Here is a 20,286-nt window from a genome sequence, read left to right on the forward strand (position 1 = left end):
AACTGTGGCCAGTCAGAATGGAAGCATGGAATAGAGTCTTACCCTCATATACTCATGATAATGTGTTACATTTAGTAATCTAGGCATAGCTAGCAAAAGACTTATGGATTGCCTTGATGTTCAGAGTTCACAATGGAACTTAGTTTGCGGTTGCTTTGTAGATCACCTGCTGCTGAATTTCTGAAACAGGAGATAGACTTGGCCCATTGCAGCTCCTAGGCATCCTATTTCTTAAGCAAATCTCTACATTGTATGAATGAGACTCCAGGAAAAGCTGGACACTTTAAGCAAAAGAAAAAAAGGTATGCTTCATAGTGCAGAACTGGGGAATCTGTGATATTCCAGATGCTGTTGGATTGCAGCTCCCATAATCTTCAGGAAGGCTAGTCAGTGGTGATGATGTAAGTGGCAAACCAGCAACATCTGGGGAGGCACGTGTTTTCTCTCCTTCCACGGTGAGCACTGCCTAATTTTGCTATATCTTTGAACAGGTTACCTTTTAGCCTTGTAGAAGTTGGTGATGGAGATATGTTTTCCTAACTTTTTCATGTACTTATGCTCTCTCTCTTTCTCTCTCTCTCTGCAGGTCATTCTTATGCAATAGGCTAACAGTAATTTAAATGTGCAGGATGAAAAAATGGCACAGGCACGGCTGGTACCACCAGGACCTGACAGCTTCCGCTATTTTACTAGAGAATCTCTTGCAGCTATTGAAAAACGCTGTGCAGAGGAGAAAGTTAAAAAGCCCAAACAAGATCATTCAGATGCTGATGATGAAAATGGGCCAAAGCCAAATAGTGATTTGGAAGCAGGAAAAACTCTTCCATTTATATATGGAGACATTCCTCCAGGAATGGTGTCCGAACCTTTGGAGGACCTCGACCCATATTATAGCAATAAAAAAGTGAGTTTTTGTCAATACTGGCTGGATTTTAGCTGAGTTTATTAGCTTTTGCAAATGTCTAATATTATATTAATCTCCAATGTTTTTAACTTCTGCAGACCTCTTTCTGCACTTGAAAACCACCTTAAAATCATTTGGTGTTTCAGAAAGGTTTGCACAAAGACATTTTACTCTGGGCACCATCCTTTTACTAACACTCATAAGCTTCATGTTGGTCTAGCTTCAGGGATTAGACCTGGTGTGTAGAACTTAAGCCAGGGGGCCAAAACCATTCATCCTGGTTTACCAGCCTACCCCTTTAGAGTCTTCCATATGTCACCGTCCTCTTGCCCCAGCCCAGTCACTGATCTTTTGATTGTTTCCTGGCTTTTGTGCCATTTTGCTCACATTCTAAAAGGTTGAAATGCCTAAACTAAGCTTTAGTTACAGGTGGTGAGAGATGAAGCTAAAATATGCCAGTAGCTTTGTTTCCACCCATTTGGTCTTTGACCTTGTCCACTTTGCGCAAAGATCTGCTCATCATTGTGGTCTTCTGAGAGCGTCACCAAATGGAATTTAGTCTTAAGTTGATTACCTTTGCAGTGGAGAAAGGCTGGCATATGCTGAGGTCCAGTCACATCACTAGGAGCTGCCTAATCATTGCTGTTTGCTGCTGCTGCTTGCTTGCTCAGTTGTTCTTTATCAAGTGAGTGGACAATGATAAAGGAGAAAATTCACTCCCCTGTCAAAATTTCTTCTTGACAAGCTGACTGGCAATAGTGGTAAGGAGGAGCTACATCAGTATTCAGGAGCAACGGAAGTTAGGTGGAGGTAGGACCACTGTGGGAGGGAGAACCCACTCCAGGAGGAGTGGCTTGCTGAAAGCCAACAGCCATTACTGTATTAATAGCTGACTCTTTAGATGCACTGCAATGCAGGAGGGGTTTTGTGGCACCCATTGCCTCAGAAGTCGCTATCTTTGACATGTGGTTGTGCTGCTTGCCATTGCTTGAATGGCTCTCATTTAAGAGTCTCTGCCTGCCATCCACTAAACTCTCCAGATCCTGAAGAGGGGCAGAGCTGGGGAGGAAGAGGTAGAGATTTGAGAGTATTTTGACCAGTGAGTGGGAAAGTAGGAATCCAACAGGAAGTAGTGAAAAGGAATAAAGGAAGAAGGAGAAGGTTGGGGAGGGGAAAGGAGAAGGAAACTTGAGACAGAGAAAGGGTAGAGAGTGTAGAAACAATTAAATATCTAGGCTGCCTGCTTCTTGTATTTCTCCACTGATTTCTCCTACATGCAGGAATCTGATGGATGCCTATATATCCTATACTCCTGAATACTGGGGTTCAAAGGCCTGGATTCAGCATCTACTGGGGCAACAGTGGTGTTGTGCAACTGGGCAAAAGGGCACAGCCTGGAGGAAAGCTGCAGCAGTAGCAGAGGAGCTGGTCAGTGAGTTGGCTAGAGCCTGCAATCAGCAATGATCAGAGTGGGTGTTGCAGCAGCGGAAGGGCTTTCAAAGCTGGTCCTTGAACTCTTCCTGTTGCACTCATCAGGACCATGCCGGGCCAGCTGAGAGCAAGGGCCTTTCCTTGGAGGCAGTGCTACCTACAGGAAGATCCCACACTGCCCTCCCTTTTACTTGTGCTTCTCAGTATGACAGCTTTTGGGGCCAAAGGAAGTAGTCCTGTGTTCAGGTTCAGACTGAAGCATAATACAGTACATGCACATGACTGGTTCCCAGGACTCAGCAGTGTCTTCTGCACTGGTGAGGCTCAACTCCACCTGGCTCCTGCAGATACTGGGTCCTGCAGCGGAATCCTCCTCCTCCACTTAGACTAGGGAATCTACATCAGCCTCTCCCAATCGCTCTGCTTCCTCCTTCAAGGATAACTTTTCTGAGTAAAATTGTTGAATAACCACAGACAACACCCCTTGTAACAATGCAACCATGTGTTGGTTCACAAGTCCATAAGGGTGGGGGAGAAATGGCGTGTCTGTGTTCGCTGGGCACTTCACCATACTCCCGGCTTGTGGGTCCCCATAGCCTTCTTGAGTCCACTTTAGGAAAATGTGTGGGAAGGTAAGCTAGATGGGAGTAGTTATGCAGGCATACATTCCTCTAAGCTTCTCAGTCACCTTCAGATATTTTAGGGCAAGAAGTTCTCACACATTGAATCACATTGACAAAAACACTCACTTCAACTGCTCTTACCATTAATAATGATGATAATGATGTTAGTGTACTTGCTGTTGTATCATAAAATATTAATACATTAATATTATAATCATAAATCTGTATATTATAATTAACATAATACATTAATTCAAATGGGCAGTATTTTAATCCAGTTGCTAAAGATGCGATATCACAAGTCAACAAGAGCCTACATCTTCCTCTGAAATCAGGGTACCAACAAAATATATCGGGTAATTATTTGTTTATAAATAGGTAACTAGTTTTCATTGTACTTTCTTTTTGTTTTCCAGACCTTCATAGTATTGAATAGAGGGAAGGCAATTTTTCGATTCAGTGCCACATCTGCCTTGTACATTTTAACCCCTTTCAATCCTGTCAGAAAAATTGCTATTAAAATTTTGGTACATTCATATCCTTTTGAAGAAGTTACCTTTTAGATGTTTGAAATGTAATATGAAGTATTTTTCTAATGCTTTTTGAAAAGTGACTGCCATGTTTACAAATAGATTTACAAATAGAAACAATGAAGAGTTTTGCCAAAGCCTAGTACATTTATTTAAATGCAAGTTTATGTGGACTATAGTGCACTTCATTGGATGTCCATTAAGTGTGTTCTGGTTCAGAGAAGCTTATACCAGAATAAATGTGCAAGTCTTTAAGGTACCATAGAGTTCTGTATTGTTTCTGCTGCTAGAGACTAATGCAGTTCTCCTCTGACAATTTAGAAATGAATGTGTCATATTGGGAGCATCAGCTCTATTCAGCATGGCCAATGGTCAAGGATGATGGGAGTAATCTAGTATCCAGAGAGCTACATGTTCCCTACCACTACTTTAAAGTAAGGGCTACTGACATGAATAAGTCCCTCCCCACGCACCTGCATGGCAATAAGGCAATTCATGTATTCTGTAGGTGCTGCTGGTGGTTTTGGTGGTGGCAGCAGCAAGCAGCAGATGAAGGTGAGAGAGAGACTGGGCATGGGAAGAATTTTGGAGACTTAAGGAAAGGGTTTGGAGTTTGCTGAGACTAGCAAGTGCTGTCATTAAGGGTGCAGCCTTGTCTTGCAGTTCCCAGTGTGGCTGGCTGGGAGCTGCAAGGCTTTCTGTCCAAATATGCCTTGGATTGCACTCTAAGTTTATTTTGTAATATGATATCTGATTTAATGGCTGATATTCCTTGACTGTCTTTTACATTATTCAGCATGCTTATTATGTGCACTATTTTGACCAACTGTGTATTTATGACCATGAGTAACCCTCCGGAATGGACAAAGAATGTAGAGTAAGTCAAAACCCTCTTTGAAAAATAGTAATCTGTATTGGTTTGATGCTATTTCAGGAAATGGCTACTAGTTTGATATTCATTATGCATGCCTGATCAACAGAACAAAGAGTGATTGGAAAAACTGATAAGGGGACTGACTCCAAGGACTTGTGATGTGCATTGCACACACACACAGAGTAAATGCAAAAAAAGGATTACATTGATTGTATCTCAGGGTTGTTTGATGCAGGCAGTAAGCAGGGTTGGAAGGCCTTGAAAAGGGATAATGGAGAGTCAGGAATAGAGGTGCAGTGTAGATGAGGCTGCTACAACTTGCACAAGGCTTTTGTTTTGAAGAAGAAGAAATGGGTCAAAAGGAAGCACTCGGTGCAGGACAGGGAAGCAATTTGGGGAGCAGACAACAAGAGATAGGAAAGTAGGAGTGAGAGTAAAAGGAAACAAGAATGATGATCATGTGAACCTGTGGACCTTGCATCAAAATCTTGCAATCTGTGTCCTTGTTCAGACTTCAGTGCAGAAAGCCGGAGAGTTGTCCTTTTAAAGATGGTGTAGTGGTTAAGAGCATGGGACTGGGACTCAGACAATCTGGGTTCTGGTCCCCGGGGCTCAGCCTTGGAGCCAACTGGGTGACTTTGGGCCAGTCACAGAGTCTCAGCCCAACCTACCTCACAGGGTTGTTGTTGTGGGGATAAGATGGAGGAGGAGAATGATGTAAGCTGCCTTGATCCCTTTGTAGGAAAAAGGCAGGATTTAAATTGAAAAATAAATAAATAAATATGCTACTAGCTTTCTATCCCCCTGAGTCCAGCAACAATCACCATTCCATGCTCCCTAAGCACACTCAGTCCTCTTTTGGCTATTTCAGAGGGTATTTTTCCTTAAAGAATTTTAGTTTTTCTTCAAACACTGTGATCTTCCGACAAGACCACTGGTAATTGTGTGTGTGAAGATGCTGTTATTTCGGCTAAAAGACCAGTGCTTAGATTCTAAGGTTTAGAGAATACATTCACTGCTAGGATATGGGAAGGGAATCTAGAAAATCGTTTTTGTGATATATGAAGAGTATCTTGTTTGATTCCTTATGACTGCTTCACATGTATTATTTTCCTATGCAGAAATAAAATGATTGTGAGACTCTAGGTGGAGAAACTGAAGAGCTTACGTATTTTGATGGCAGTATACTTGTTGAGAGGCTGATTTGACACAATTTTGTTGTGGCAATGCAGAAAATGCATGATAATGTATATTATGTAGCAGAATTTTGGCTTTTGCCCTGGTGATTTTTATGGTAGATAAATTTCTCTAGTGTAGTGTGCCTTAGGGCTAAAGCCATTCATTTATTGCATGAATACAAAATAGTGCTCTGTAGAAACATAGCTGCCAATAAATTATTTAGGTTAGGAGAAGTTAGGTTGCAGTAGTTAGACAGAACAAGGCCTACAACTCCCGATATTCCTTGGATTTTGAAGACTTTTTTCCCTAACTAAACATAGGATCACACTTTTAATTGTTTATCATGTGCTGATTTAAACCACATTTCATGCATATGACATTTAGTGCAATATGGGATCACCGACCATTTCAAAAGATCCATAGGTTACATATTGATACTGGGCAGGGAATGATACGAAACATCTAAAAAGTAATTGTGCTTAACACTTTATTTGCATGATTTTAGGTACACTTTCACTGGAATTTATACCTTTGAATCACTTATAAAAATTCTTGCAAGGGGCTTCTGTTTGGAAGGTTTCACTTTTCTTCGAGACCCATGGAACTGGCTTGATTTCAGTGTCATTTTGATGGCGTAAGTGCTTCAACAATTACAAAAAACTTATAAGGGCATGAAATTAGTGTCAGTGTATATCGTAGTAGGAAGCATGCATTAATTAAAATAGGCAAAAATGTGGGCAGTGAAGTTACCTTATTGACACACTTTCCAGTTCTTCATCTGCAACAATACAAAAGTGTGTCTACTTGTTTTTTATATTTTAGGGACACTAATTCCATGTCCTATATTCATTCTGTTTATTAGAATGGGAAACATTCAACTTCATGCTACTTTGTCCAATTATTCTAATTTAGCTTTTTAGATCCAAAGTGTGAGTTTCAATTCCACTGAATTAACTGCAGGCAGGTAGAAATTAGCAAATGTGAATATATGTTGGATTTAGTCTTGTGAAAGGTGAATTCACCAAAGTGGTCTTGATGAAAGACCCTAAGTGATTAGCTTCAGCTCTGCCTCAATTCTGAATAACTGTGATTTAATTCTACAGGTATGTAACAGAATTTGTAAACCTAGGCAATGTTTCAGCTCTTCGAACTTTCAGAGTATTGAGAGCTTTGAAAACTATTTCTGTAATCCCAGGTAAGATGTGGACTGGTTTGATGAAGTGCCAGGCCCCTTGTGTATCTCCAACTGTTTTTTGTGTGTTGTCATTGTGTTTGTGTGTGAACTCCCCTACTGCAGATATGTGACAGAGTTTGTGGACCTGGGCAATGTCTCAGCGTTGAGAACATTCAGAGTTCTCCGGGCATTGAAAACAATATCAGTCATTCCAGGTGAGAGCGAGGTTAAACACAGAGGCTGACTTGTTATTTCCATTGAACTCAAGTTTACATTTTTCTAGCATAAGGTTCATAATTACAGCTCATCTTACTAAAAGGCAGGAATCAGAAGATCCCTTGTCTTTTCAAATGTAACATTTATTTTAATTTGCAAAATCAGCCTTTGAGTTTAACAAATGATTGCATGAGACATCTATAGAATACATAGCCTATGCATTACATTTTGTTTTGAGGTTTGCTTTGTGTTGCTGCTCCATTTAAAAATGACAAGGTTGTTTTTTCTCCCTCCAATGAATAGCTTTAACAGTATGGCTTTTGTATTGCCATATTTTTAGCACTTAGTTTCAAGCTGTAATTTTAAACACACTTACTAGAAAGTAAGCTCCATTGAATGCATTGGGACTTACTTCCAGGTAAACATGCATAGGATTGCACTGCACAGTCAGGTTTGACTTAAATTTGAAAGTTATCTTTTAAATTAGTTGTTTAAATGGATCAAGGAGGGCACTGCCTGGAATTATATTAGTGAATGTCAAACTTGGCCTGGGAGTTTACTATCCACCGATTTTTCTCTTCAGTACTGTGTTAAAAATGAACTGTGATAGATTAAAAAAAAAGTTTTTGAAGTAAGAAAAAAATAGTGTAAACCGGGGTGCTTTTGGGGTTTTTAAACTAAAAGCTGTTGTTACATGCAAGCAATCCATGACTGATAAAATCTCTTCTGTTTTGCAATAAATGTGTACATTTAATAAAATGTACATAGTACTTCCATGAACAGACAATTTTTTGCTTTTCATACATTTTCACAAGTGCTGATGCTGTTCATGAAACTTTACTGTTTCTCAAACATAATGTTGTTTGCTGTTTCTGCATGGCATCTTAAATATAGCAAAAGAATGTGTGACATGTCTTCATATGTCTTTTAATCCCTTTCTGCTTGCAGGCCTGAAGACCATTGTGGGGGCCCTCATTCAGTCTGTGAAGAAGCTCTCAGACGTCATGATCCTGACGGTGTTTTGTCTGAGTGTGTTTGCCCTCATAGGGCTCCAGCTTTTCATGGGGAACCTGAGGCATAAGTGCCTCATTTGGCCACCAGACAATTCTACTTTTGAGATAAACATAACCTCCTACTTCAACAGCGCACTGGGAGCAAATGGTACCTTTGTTAACACTACAGTGAGCAACTTTGACTGGGAAGAGTACATTGATAATGAAAGTAAGGATGATTGGTACAACCTGTGTGTGCACATGTGCGTGTATGTAAAATGTACTGTACGTAAGTTGCATCCATTTACGATCTCTCAGCTAACAAAAAGGTCCTTGATTCAGTAGAAGCATCAGTCAGAGGAGGGATTTTCTGCAGCTTTCCTCTCCCTTGCTGCACCTGTCTCTCTAAATCTTCCCTAGAGCATTAGGGAACATTTTGGAACAGTGTGCGGGTAATGCGGCCCTATAGAAAGTGGTGATTGCCAAAATCACATTCCTCCCTTTGCTGTTGACATCAGAAAAAGGACACCAATTGGATACGATCATATGCAATTCACAGTAAAACAAGGGCTTCTCTATATGAGGGGTTTTAACCCACTGCTGTACACAAGCTTCTTTTTTTGTTTTCATTGTGGAGAAAAAAATGTAACCTCTCCCCAGGGCTTTTCTAGGGTTTCGCTCTCTCGGCCTTCGATGTATTCTATTAAATAGCCACAAGGTGGTGCTGTGGTATAACTGCAGTATAGCAGATTTTCACCTTTTCACAAGGCTTTTGTTCCAGTTTGTTGCAATTTAAAATTAAATACCAGTTTTTTTCTCTCTCTAAAAAACAAACAAAACAAATCCCTGAAGGCTGGAAAACTCAGGAGGACAAGATCATGAAAAGGCCCTGCAAACTTCTTTGAGTGAGGCATCATGAGTGCACAATAAATGCTTCATATAGAGAAGTCCAAAGGATCACGTCCAGTGTTAGTCTAGTTCTGGTCTGGTTTATTTCATTGGGATCACAACAGATAGGAGTAACGTTAGATATAAACCAAAAGATTTAAAATAGTCTAGTGGTCTGCCTGTAAGAGAAATTAAAGGAAAATTTAATGTTGTGGGATTAAATAAATATTTGATAAAAAAAAACAACAAAATAGGAATGAAGTGTTAGTAAGAAACTGGTTACACTGCAGTCCTACAAACATTTTATCAAAAGTAAGTCCCAGAGTTCAGTATGGCATTATCAGTGTGTTATGTGTTTAAAGACATAGTTTATCGGATAAACAACTTTTTGAACCATTTAAAAAAAGCTTCTTTCCAATAATCAGGCTGCAGGTATCTTTTTACAAAATTAATTCATGATATTTCAGTCCAAGTCCTTACAAAAGTCCCTTATCTCTCAGATAGGAGGAGCATCTTCCAAGATGGTACATGCTGAAAATTTACATATACTGTCTAAAAACAAAATGTATTTTTCATCTTCTGAATTGTTTTTTTGCCATGTGAGTCTAGTCATGGTACTCAACTAACTAACTGAGTTCAGTGGGGTTTACCTCCAGGAAGCTGGGCATAGAATTGTAGACTAAGATTTGACAATGTGCAAACCTAAATGATATATTACTCTCAGCACAATACTTCTAGCCACTGAGCCCAGCTGGTTGTGGTTTGGATAAGAGATCCTTAGTCATGTGCTTTTTAAAAAGTGATCATTCCATGGGGAAGCATGCCTCTACCATATTTTACTTGTATTAAGCTACCCTTTAGTTTTATTCTAAATCATTGCTATAGCAAAATGTTTGCTCAAGAGTCAATTAGAAATAATAAAATGTTGGCTATGCCCATGTGATTTTTAAAAATGCAATATTTTGCCTTGTTTATATTTGCATGTAAATTAATGTTTAATGCCAGCAACTAGAAATTTGTTTATTTATTTTCCCCCCAATCAGATCATTTTTATACTTTGGAAGGACAAAGAGATCCCCTTCTTTGTGGTAACAGCTCAGATGCTGGGTAAGATTTTTTTTGAATATTCCAGAGAATTTTCTGCTGATGCAATGAGGCTAGAGAAAACCAAACCTCTGATCCAGAGCTACATAAACACTCTTGCACTCACAAGGAGCTTCAGTATGGATGAACTTCCAACTTTGCGCACACATCACGTACATGGTTTTCAAGAGGCCCATGCACTCATGGGAGTCCAAGCTGCACAATGAATGCCCATGCTCTCAAGATACTGCTAGCCCAAGTAACAACTTCCCAGAATCAATAACGCTATAAATTTGTTCTCTCTCTCTTTCAGGTTATTCCACTATTTATTATCCTATATTTCAGGCCATGGTTGGGTCCTTGCAACTATGACCACAAAATGGAGTTTTCCCCGCCCTCTTTCCTCCTGCTGTCCCCACCCCTAGAAGCCAATTCTGAGGGTTGAGTGACCCTTGGGCACGACATTGGTTTTTTGCTTGTTTGTTGCATTTTGATTATATCTTGTCTTTCCTCCAAGAAGTCCAAGGCAGCCTGCATAATTCTCCTGTTCTCCATTTTATGCTTATAACAACAACCCTGTGAGGTAGACTAGGCTGAGAACCAGTGGCCGTTCCAAAGTCACCCAATCAGCTTTATGGTCAAGTGAAGACTAGTATCCAGAGCTCCTATATCCCAGTCCAACATTTTAGACCCCACAACATGCATACTTTGCATGTCAGTTATCCTTGCCACTTTCATGATGGCATGTGACATGGAGAGTTGCACCTAGAAGAGGAGGAAACCATGAACCTCTTTGTACAAGCAGAACTTCTTTCCACTTGCCACAGGTTTCTTTTGGTTTCAGCTAATTTAGAATACTATTTCTAGGTTTTATATAGTAGATTTTTGATATGGTATGTAACATAATTAATCCACTGAAATTTTTGATACAGAAGTTCTCACAAAACGCTGTCATCAAGAAAAAGGCTAGTTGTGTAAATCACAGTTTGGAGTGCAAACAAGTAACTTGGGAATAAGAATATTGACAGACAAGGCTAAAAAGTACAAAACGTACCAAAACAATTCCATGGCGAAGCATGCCTCTACCATATTTTACTTGTATTAAGCTATCCTTTAGTTTTATTCCAAATCATTGCTATAGCAAAATGTTTGCTCAAGAGTCAATTAGTAATAATAAAATAATTGTGTTAAAGTAGTCAAAGTTTGCCCTCCAAGAGACATTTGCTTAGTATTTAATTAGTGTGTGAGCATTTTGCCTTGAAATTAATCATGAATGTCCAGAACTGTAGCTGAGATAGTCTGTTGCATAAAAAATGACCAAGACTCATGTAGTAACTTGAAGACTAGTTAATATTATCAACTGTCCCTGATAAGAAAAAGCCTATAATGAATATAGTCTTATAAGCCAAATTTCTTTTTTATAGGTGGATACAAAGCCACTTGTAAAAGTTAGAAAAAGTGAAATTTCATTGAATTTATTGGGACAATTCTCTGTCAACAGAGGGATTCAAACTTACCCTGAGATCACTGAAACAAAATTGGGAAGATTTGTGTCAGCTTTCCACAAATCCATGTTCCAAATTGCCATATGGTGTTAAAGGGCAGCAACACCCTTATTTAGTGAAAAATAAAATGGTTGTGGGTTTGGGTTTCAATTCTCTCCTGAAATTACTTGGGCAATGGAAAATCCATGTCATAAGGTGTGCCTGGCGCCGAGTTTATTTTCTTTTTAGCACCAGGTCAAAACCTTTTTATTTAATTGTCATTTTAAAAATTAATATTTTAACATTTTAACAGTCACTTTGATTTTCATTTTCATTTAAATTTCTTGTTACTATGTTATTTATTTATAGATCTGATGGTTTTATTGTATTTTGATTGTAAGGATTGTAAGCCATCCTGAGATGCTATGCATAAAGGATGGCATACAAAAGTTTTAAATAAATAAGGTGGTAAGGGTCATAATGACCCTAGCAGTCCTGCTTAGAACGATTAGTTACTTATTAAATCTGCAGTGGCTTATCCTTGAACCTGTTCTATTCATTTTGCACGAGAAAGGCTCATAACGGGTAAGAAAACAACATTTTATCTATCCACATAAAAGATCCATTGCTCATTTTCCTTAACATTAAATCAAATGTACTGGGGGTCCATAGAATTTTTCAGACATCCCCCTCACACACCTTTCGAGAATTCCTGGTGACCTAAGAAATCTTTCCCTGCAACAGTTATTTATTTATTTGTTTGTTTATTTAAAACATTTTTATGCCGCCCCCATCGCAACAAAGCCTCAGGGCGGCTCACAGTTATGTATTTATCAAGCTTTTGGGGTCGTTTTGGCTCCAACTGGAAGACTCCCAGAGCACTTCTTACTGTATATAAGAGTTGTGAATGATGGACAATGTATGCTATTCGTTAGTAAGTGACTAGTAAGGCAGGTCATGTCAAACCTAAAAAGATCAGTTTGTGCTGCAACTCCAAAACATGTTTCTTGTGCTGATATATATATATAAAATGCCTTAAGCACAATTGCTGATAAACTTAACCTATATTTTCAGGATTCTAGATGAACTATCACAACCGATCACTTTTTCACTGGTGTGCCAAGAAAAACTTTGCTCTGGTTGACAGATTTTTTTAAAAAAAATCTTTTCTACATGAGGCTTTTATTGTGTGCTTATCATCCTGCATAGTTATTTACAGGTCCTTCAAATGACATCACCACCTAATTATGCATCTGTTTTTTTAAAGCAATTTTGTGGGAGTTTTGCCACAGTATTGTTTGCTACACGGAAACAATATGCAAATCCCCACCAGTGTACTTGCATTATTCCGCTATACCAGTGCCACAGTACCACCTGGAGGTTATGTAGTGCAAAGTTTAGAAAGCTAGGAAAGAAAAATAAATTCATGCAGAGCTCTGATCTTAATTCCACAATGAAATAAGAAGTAGGAACTGCCAGTGAAATAGACTTGTCTAGAAAAGCTCACAGAAAGCAGAAATGTCCCTAGTGTGCTGTACCCACAACTCCAGATGTATAAATGCAGCATTTTTGGTTTTCAGAAGGATGTGACACTCATTACAGACCAAAAATTGACAATGATTTGCATTGCTTTAGTGCATTAGTGCATTAATATGCCACAGTCTCAAACAAGAAATCTGATCCTGAGATTTTGCACTATTTTTTGAGATTTTGCACTATTTTACTCAGAGAAAATATTCTCTGAGTAAATACAAAAATAAACAGTGCCCAACAGTGTTTGAGGTTTCGCATTGTTGTTTTTAATATACCAGACACTGCCTTTTAAACACCTATTGTATTTGGAACCTAAGCGACCTACAATGTTGTGAACATTCCAAGAGCTTTCCAGGGACATTGAGAGAGGCAAAATCAGCATGGGTTGATTTGCTACTATAGGCCTCAAAAAAAGGAGCAGCTGTTCTCACTGCAGTCAGTACCATGACAGAAATTTGCAGTAGTTATTCACTTCATGTAACTTTTGTCTGCTTGCTTGCTCATACAGCAATGTGAAATGTGGTAACTAACAACATATACATTTCTCAAGCAGGGTGTCATGAGCTGCGCATTCAAAAGCCATAGACCTTTTTCCTTGCAAAGTGTTTTTTACTGACCAAAAGCACAAAACACCCAGAATCTCCAAGCATGCACAAGGATTTGCTGAACCCAATCTAGTGTTCACCTTCAGGAACTTTCCTTATGAGCATGCCTGGGCCCCATCCCTTCAGGAGAAGCCTTCTGAAAGTGAACGTGCCTCCCCTCCACATGTGGATCCTCTCACTGGGCCACCCTTCTCTGTTGGCGATGCAGCATAGCATCAAGAGCCATGCCTGCCTTGCCCGAGTCTGAGAAACTCCTCTTCACCAATTCCCCCGCCTCCAAATTTACATCTTGGTTATTCCCAGACTGCGTCTCTGCTTCTCTCATCTCAGTGTCTCAGCAGGGCCCACATTCCCAGCTGCCCTCCCCTGCCGCTGTTCTCCTTCAAATTCAAATTCCTCTGAAATCCAGCCAGCAGTCCTTGAGAACAAGCATGCAAAGCAACCATCTTCCTCACTCCTGACACAAGGCCTTCTATAGTTGCAAGGATTTTTTAGAGTTGGAAAAAATGAAGAAAAGGCAACTAACATTATCCAGGAACTGAAGGAAAAGTTGCAGTGACTAGGAACGTTTAACTGAGAAAAAGAGAAAAGTGAGAGAAATACCAGAGGTGTATGATGTAATGCATGGTGTAGAGAAGGTAGAATAATAGAGAAGGGGAATAATATTTCTCCTCAAAATGCTAGAACCTAACTATCCCATGGAGCTGACTGATAGGAGGTTCGGGACAGATAAAAGGAACTACTTCATCAAACATCTGCTAAACGTGCTTAAATTACACAATTAAAAGGTGTTGTGTTGGCTTTAAAAAGGGATTAGACAGATTCAAGGAGGGGAAGGTTCTCAGCGGCTACTAGTCCTGATGGCTGTATGCCACCTCTAGTATCAGAGATGGTAAGCCTATGTACACCACTCACTGGAGAACTTGAATCGGATGATGCTAGTGCACTCATGTCCTGCTTGTGAGCTTCTCATATGCAGCTGCATGGACAGAAAGCTGGACTAGAGGGCCTTGGTCTGATCTGGCAGGGCTCTTTGGTTTCCTTGGTTGGAGTTATTGACAGTGACTCGTAACTCATAATGCTCTCGCTGTTATATTTGTATACCCGCTATTGTTAGTGGAAAGGCTTGGGATATATTTAACAACTGATTTATTGTAATTACGTTCCACGTATGTTAATTATGCAAATTTTTATATAAAATTTTTAAATTTAAGGGGTCAGATTCTACATACCTTTTGTGAAAATTTTTACTTTCCATTGCAGGGTGTTATTGATCCAAGGACTAGTGTGCTGCTACATATTTTATTAGAAACAGGAAGGTCTTAATACAGGCATGGTATCTTTCAGGTGCAAATGGTATCATGCCTAATAATGCCCACCAGGTATTTTGTGTGCATGGTTTTCTTTGGGGTACAGTTGACTCCAATACCATTTTTAATTCATGAAGTTTTAAGTTAGTAATTAACATTTTAATAGATTTCAGTGGGATCTAAATCAGACTAACTATGGATACAGCTTTTATAATTCAATTGCATCCTTAGAAAATAATTGCTTAGAAAAACAGTTCCAATTAGAATAAAAATGTAACTTTGAAATGCAAGTGGAAGAAATATTAAATCATGTCTAATATGATTTACTTTTTTGTAGGCAATGTCCAGAAGGATATGTGTGTGTAAAAGCAGGTCGAAACCCCAACTATGGCTACACAAGCTTTGATACCTTCAGCTGGGCCTTCTTGTCACTCTTTCGGCTGATGACTCAGGACTACTGGGAAAATCTTTACCAACTGGTGAGAATCATCATGAGGCAAGCTTAGTATGTGTGATAATAAAACAAAGACATTATCTTTGCTGCCCATCTGCTTATTAAGATGTTTTAATCCAGCAAGCAACTTTAAACAATTACTATTCGTGCATATCTGGTAATGTCACTGCATGTTTAAGTTGATGAGTAGGCCAAGCAGTATTGTTAGTACTTAGTAGGAAAAGGCTGAATAAATGAGAACTTTTTTTCCTCCCTCCCCCCAACCTTTCAGACACTCCGTGCAGCTGGCAAAACCTACATGATCTTTTTTGTTCTGGTGATTTTCCTGGGCTCCTTCTACCTGATCAACCTGATCCTGGCTGTGGTTGCCATGGCCTATGAAGAGCAGAACCAGGCCACCCTGGAAGAAGCGGAGCAGAAGGAGGCAGAGTTTCAGCAGATGCTGGAGCAGCTGAAGAAGCAACAAGAAGAAGCTCAGGTAGCTTTCTTTGGGAAATATCCTTCTTAGTCTGTTAAAAAGCTCTGGCATATATCATACTTTCCCTGATTTCACCCTATAATATTCCAGTATGTGGAGCATGAAATATAGGGCCAAGGTCAGGTGAGCTGACACTGTTGGGTCAAAGAAGAGGGCTCACGGTTGACCACTTCGGTCCTGCTACAGTTCTGGCCTTTATTGGCCACTGGCCTGATCCCTTTTTCTCTCTAGTCGGAAGGGGCATCAAGGGCACTGACCGCTTCTAGGGTTAAAAGCAGGAAGGGCCTGCCCGCTCACATACCTACCCTTTCCTCTGGGCAGCAGAGGGAGATCAAGTGGTGATGCTAATACAGGAGGAGCAGGCCCATCTTGACCCCAGATCTGAAGCTGCCAGTGTTTTTAAAGCTTACAAAACAAGACCCTTCTCCTGTTTGCTGCTGCAGGCTGTGAAAATGTTTCTTTAGCATTATGTATATGCAAGGCATTGGGGCTTTATGTCAACATATGTTTTTCCTACATGACTCTTCTTCTCTTAAATATGGACTGTGATATTGCCTCCAGCCCCTCACCAAGGGAATTATTTTTTAAGAGACCTACATTGGTCCAGGACAGCACTGGAGCCTGCATAGTCTGGCTGGAATACTGTTACCTGCCCTCCCAAATTTTAAGCTAAGCCCTATTTTCCTTGTGACAGAGGGCGAGGTGTTTTCTGTCTATCCTGTGTGGAAAAGGAGTAGGACTGTACCTGGGTCAGTCACAAAGAGGGCGGTGTGACACTCATGTACACACTGCAGTTGAAGGCTGGCCAAGCAGTTGTGATCTTCCCCGGGGATTCGGAGCATGTGTGGATATGTAGGTAACTAGCAGTTCTTAAATAGTAGGATGGAATCGGCTGGTATATCGCAGGAGCCTGCTGTGCAGGCTGCTGGCTAGTGCTTCCAAGGGCGGCAGGGGAACTAGTGGCCTCTTGTTCACAATACAGGAGGTGCAGCCAGGCAAGATCCCACTGATGACAGCCTTATTAAAAACTTGACAGACAGCCGAGCTGTACCATGTGTTCAGAGAACTGTGCTACCTTTTAAATTTAATTTCAAATAAGGGGACGCTAATGATTGGCATTAGCACTTAATTGCTTTGTGACTGTATACCCTTGGTGTAATAATGAATTTCTCTATGATTATGATTAATGTGGTAATCCAACTAATGTTAATTACTTGACATTGTAACACAACAGACAACAGCAGCTGTGGCAGCAGCATCGGTTGCATCAAGAGATTTCAGCGGTGTGGGAGGATTGGGGGAGCTCTTGGAAAGTTCTTCAGAGGCTTCTAAATTAAGCTCAAAGAGTGCTAAAGAAAGAAGAAATAAGCGGAAAAAAAGACGACAAAAGGAGCTTTTGGAAACAGAAGATAGAGGGGAAGTGGAAAAATTTCCTAAATCTGAGTCAGAAGACAGCATCAGGAGAGGAGGTCGTTTGTCTTATGAAAAGAGGACTTCTACTCACCAGGTATACTACGATTCAAGTCTGAATTTGGGATTCTAGTTAAAGTCGATTCCAACCCTGTGCTCTTCCTACCATTAAATGTAGTGGCATGGTTGTAGGGAGGACAAAATACGCTTTTCATATTCACCCAGGCAGAATGCAAAAAGCATATCTGCTGTTGAGTTTGAAGCATAAGAGGGCCAAGGGGGAGAGCAGGAGACAGACAAGAGACAGAGTGAGTGAGCTTAGGAGACAGACATCTGGTGTATCTGTATTTATTTTGCCAGAAGAAGAAAGGTGAGGTACAAATATAATTTATATATCCTTGCCTTTGGAGGATAGTTCATATTTGAAATGCATCATGCTGAATACAACATACTTTCCCTCCCTTCCTTCCTTCCTTCCTTCCTTCCTTCCTTCCTTCCTTCCTTCGATTCCTTCCTACTTCTCCTTCCTCACCTTTCAGTTCAGACAAGCCCCAAAGGCAATGTACAGTAACTGAAAACTGTAAAATCCAAAAATGCAATAACCAGTAAAAAGCAGAAACAGAAAGTAAAACTTAGAACCTCAAACAGACTTCCCAGCAAGTGAACAGAACTCACTTCAGATTAAAGGCCTGATGATTTAATCTCAGTTAATGAGAATATAACAGTTGCTTGATGGATAAGCAGACATAGCCTAGAACTTTTATTTTGCTTTATATATTTTAAGAAATGTCTATACCGCTTTTCATTAGCATAAAAAACAAAGTTAGTTATGAGATAAAAGATAATACCATTAAAATTGTAAGACTTTTCCTATAAGGGGCTTTTATTGGTTTGGGTGCTGTTTTTAATATTTTTTGTCCTGTTGTTATTTTTATTGTATTTTAATGCATTGTTTTAATCAATTTTAATTGTTTCTACAAGCTACCTCAAGTGCTATTTTTGGTACAAAGCAGGGTACAAATAAAATAAAATACACAATAGACAATAAAGCAAAGATAAAAACAATAAAATCTCATTAAAATAATTTGGGGCAGCTGGCAGTGCTAGCTGTCAAGGAAAAATCAGGGCAAAGAAGTTTGCCTTCAGTTGTTGGCAGAAGCACTTTGCAGTTGGGGCTTGTTTGGTATTGGTGGGGAGATCCTTTCAAATTGGGTGCCAGAGCTGAGAAGTCCCTCCAAAGCAGCACTGCCAAATGAGCCATAGAAATTCACTCAGTATGTGCAGCAGCCTCTCCCCTGTGGGATGGAAAAGAGAAGAAGGCAGTCTCTGGTCCTGAGTTGTTTAGGGCATTATGACACAGCAGGAACACCTTTAAGTTAATGGCATCCAGTGCAGAGCTTTCAGCGCAGAAGCCAGAGATATGCTAACCAGCTCCACTTAGCCATTTAGCAGCCACCACCTGCTCTGGCTGCAGCTCCTTTGAATTGATCTCAAGTGCAGCCCCATATAAAGTGCAGTGTGACAGTCCAGTCTTGAAGTCTGCAAGCCTTCTCTGTCCTGGAATGGCCATAGCTGTTATACCATCCTAAGCGGGTAATGCGTGTTCTTTGCCTCTGATGCCACCTGTCCCTCTAGTGACAGAGACTGATCTTGGATTCAAGATCATTTCCAGAACTATATACCTTTCCCTACAGCCCCATTTCAGGACAGGTAGATTGCCAGAGTCAGACCTGGGGTGGCCCATCCACTAAGCCCCTGCCACACCAGGATTTGAATTCATTTTCAGTTTGTTGAGCCTCATCCAGCCTTCTGCTATATCCAATCAGCCATCCAGGTCATGCATTGCTGCACCTAACTCAGAAAAATAGATATATGCAAAATCAGCATATTGATGGCTTCTTGCCCCAGCTCCCCCGATATCACACCTTGCAAGCTTCCTAAAGATGGCACTGTAGATGACCTTGTGGCACTAGCAGCACAGTTGCCAGGGGGGCAAGGCACAATCCTCAAATGCCGCTCTCTGCAGCCAACCCTGCAGATAACAGCAGAATCTCTGTAATGCACAACTAGTCCTTAAGGCAACCTTGTGGAGCCTTCCAGCAGAACACCCTTAGCGATGGTATCAGAAGGAGAAGCACCAGGGTCACAATCACCCTTATTCTGATAAAGATCCTTAACCAGGGCAGCCAAGGCCAATTTCGGAGTCAAATAAGCTCTCTTTAGTGAAGTAGAACCATAAAAATGTCATAGAAACTGCATTTTTCAGACAAGCATGTTGGAACTAGTGCAGTCAAAATGGGCCTCAGCCCTCCTTGTTGCAAATCCAGTTGAAGTGAAATTCTTTAAAGTTACAGTTTTAAGTATTTACATGGAGCAAATTGTGTTACAGATAAATTCAGTGAGATGAGGCAAAGTCCGGGATATGGTTGTCCTCCAACATTTGTCAGCATCTGTTAGAAGAAAACAGTATCTCCTTTATGTACCATTATTTACTTATTTGGGCAATTTATAACCTGCCTTTCTTCTAAAAAACGAGATCAGAGTTGAGTGTAAATGCTATTATTGACCTACATGTCAAATTGAAATTGCTAAACTGTGTGATCTTGAAAGCATGCATTTCAGCATATCTTTTGAACCAGCTTGAAAGCCCATTAGACTAGGTCTAGAATTTAAAGTTTAAAGTTACCAGAAATGAAAGCAGATTATAAGAGAGCAACAATAGATCTGAATCTAAGGATTGTTTCCCAGCTCCACACCTTTCAACACCCCCAAGCACTGGTGATAGCTTTTCTTATTCATGTCTGCTGGTAATGAAATATGTAGTGAGGAAGCAAGATTCCACCAGGGAGTTTCTTGTAGTGCAATTAAATAAAAGAATGGCCAGCAAAAATTGATTTTTCCTGTCCTCAGTGGCAAACTCACCATCATGGGGAATTTCTATGGTTGGTGAGTGTTGCTGAGCGCATTAACTGATGGTGGATTAATTGTGCAACTCTAGTTAAATGGATCTAGTCACTGTTGAGAGTGAGAAGGATGGCAGTCTTGAGCAGTTGTTCTCGTGAAATGCTCACTGCATCCCAGGCAATTTGGAATTGGAATGTGCAACAAATTACACTGT

The 20,286-nt window shown here is 40.1% G+C and overlaps 1 protein-coding gene across 11 annotated transcripts in view; it reads left to right on the forward strand.

Annotated features, from left to right (window-relative positions):
- The first annotated feature begins 637 nt into the window (after positions 1-637).
- LOC123017145 (sodium channel protein type 2 subunit alpha-like) overlaps positions 638-20,286 on the forward strand; it is a 63,341-nt gene continuing 43,692 nt past the window's right edge. For 5 of the 11 annotated variants that reach the window (XM_044418284.1, XM_044418288.1, XM_044418286.1 and 2 more), the window contains exons 1-10: positions 638-904; positions 3,375-3,493; positions 4,276-4,365; positions 6,047-6,175; positions 6,839-6,930; positions 7,880-8,152; positions 9,855-9,918; positions 15,164-15,305; positions 15,552-15,758; positions 16,993-17,265. In XM_044418284.1, coding sequence (XP_044274219.1) covers positions 638-904; positions 3,375-3,493; positions 4,276-4,365; positions 6,047-6,175; positions 6,839-6,930; positions 7,880-8,152; positions 9,855-9,918; positions 15,164-15,305; positions 15,552-15,758; positions 16,993-17,265 — 1,656 coding nt within the window. Of the gene's footprint in view, positions 905-3,374; positions 3,494-4,275; positions 4,366-6,046; positions 6,176-6,644; positions 6,737-6,838; positions 6,931-7,879; positions 8,153-9,854; positions 9,919-15,163; positions 15,306-15,551; positions 15,759-16,992; positions 17,266-20,286 lie in introns of all 11 variants that reach the window. The other 6 variants (XM_044418285.1, XM_044418287.1, XM_044418293.1 and 3 more) reach the window with 3 other exon arrangements.

This window comes from Varanus komodoensis, unplaced genomic scaffold (assembly GCF_004798865.1).
Source record: "Varanus komodoensis strain SLA01 unplaced genomic scaffold, ASM479886v1 scaffold9, whole genome shotgun sequence".
NCBI lineage: Eukaryota > Metazoa > Chordata > Lepidosauria > Squamata > Varanidae > Varanus > Varanus komodoensis.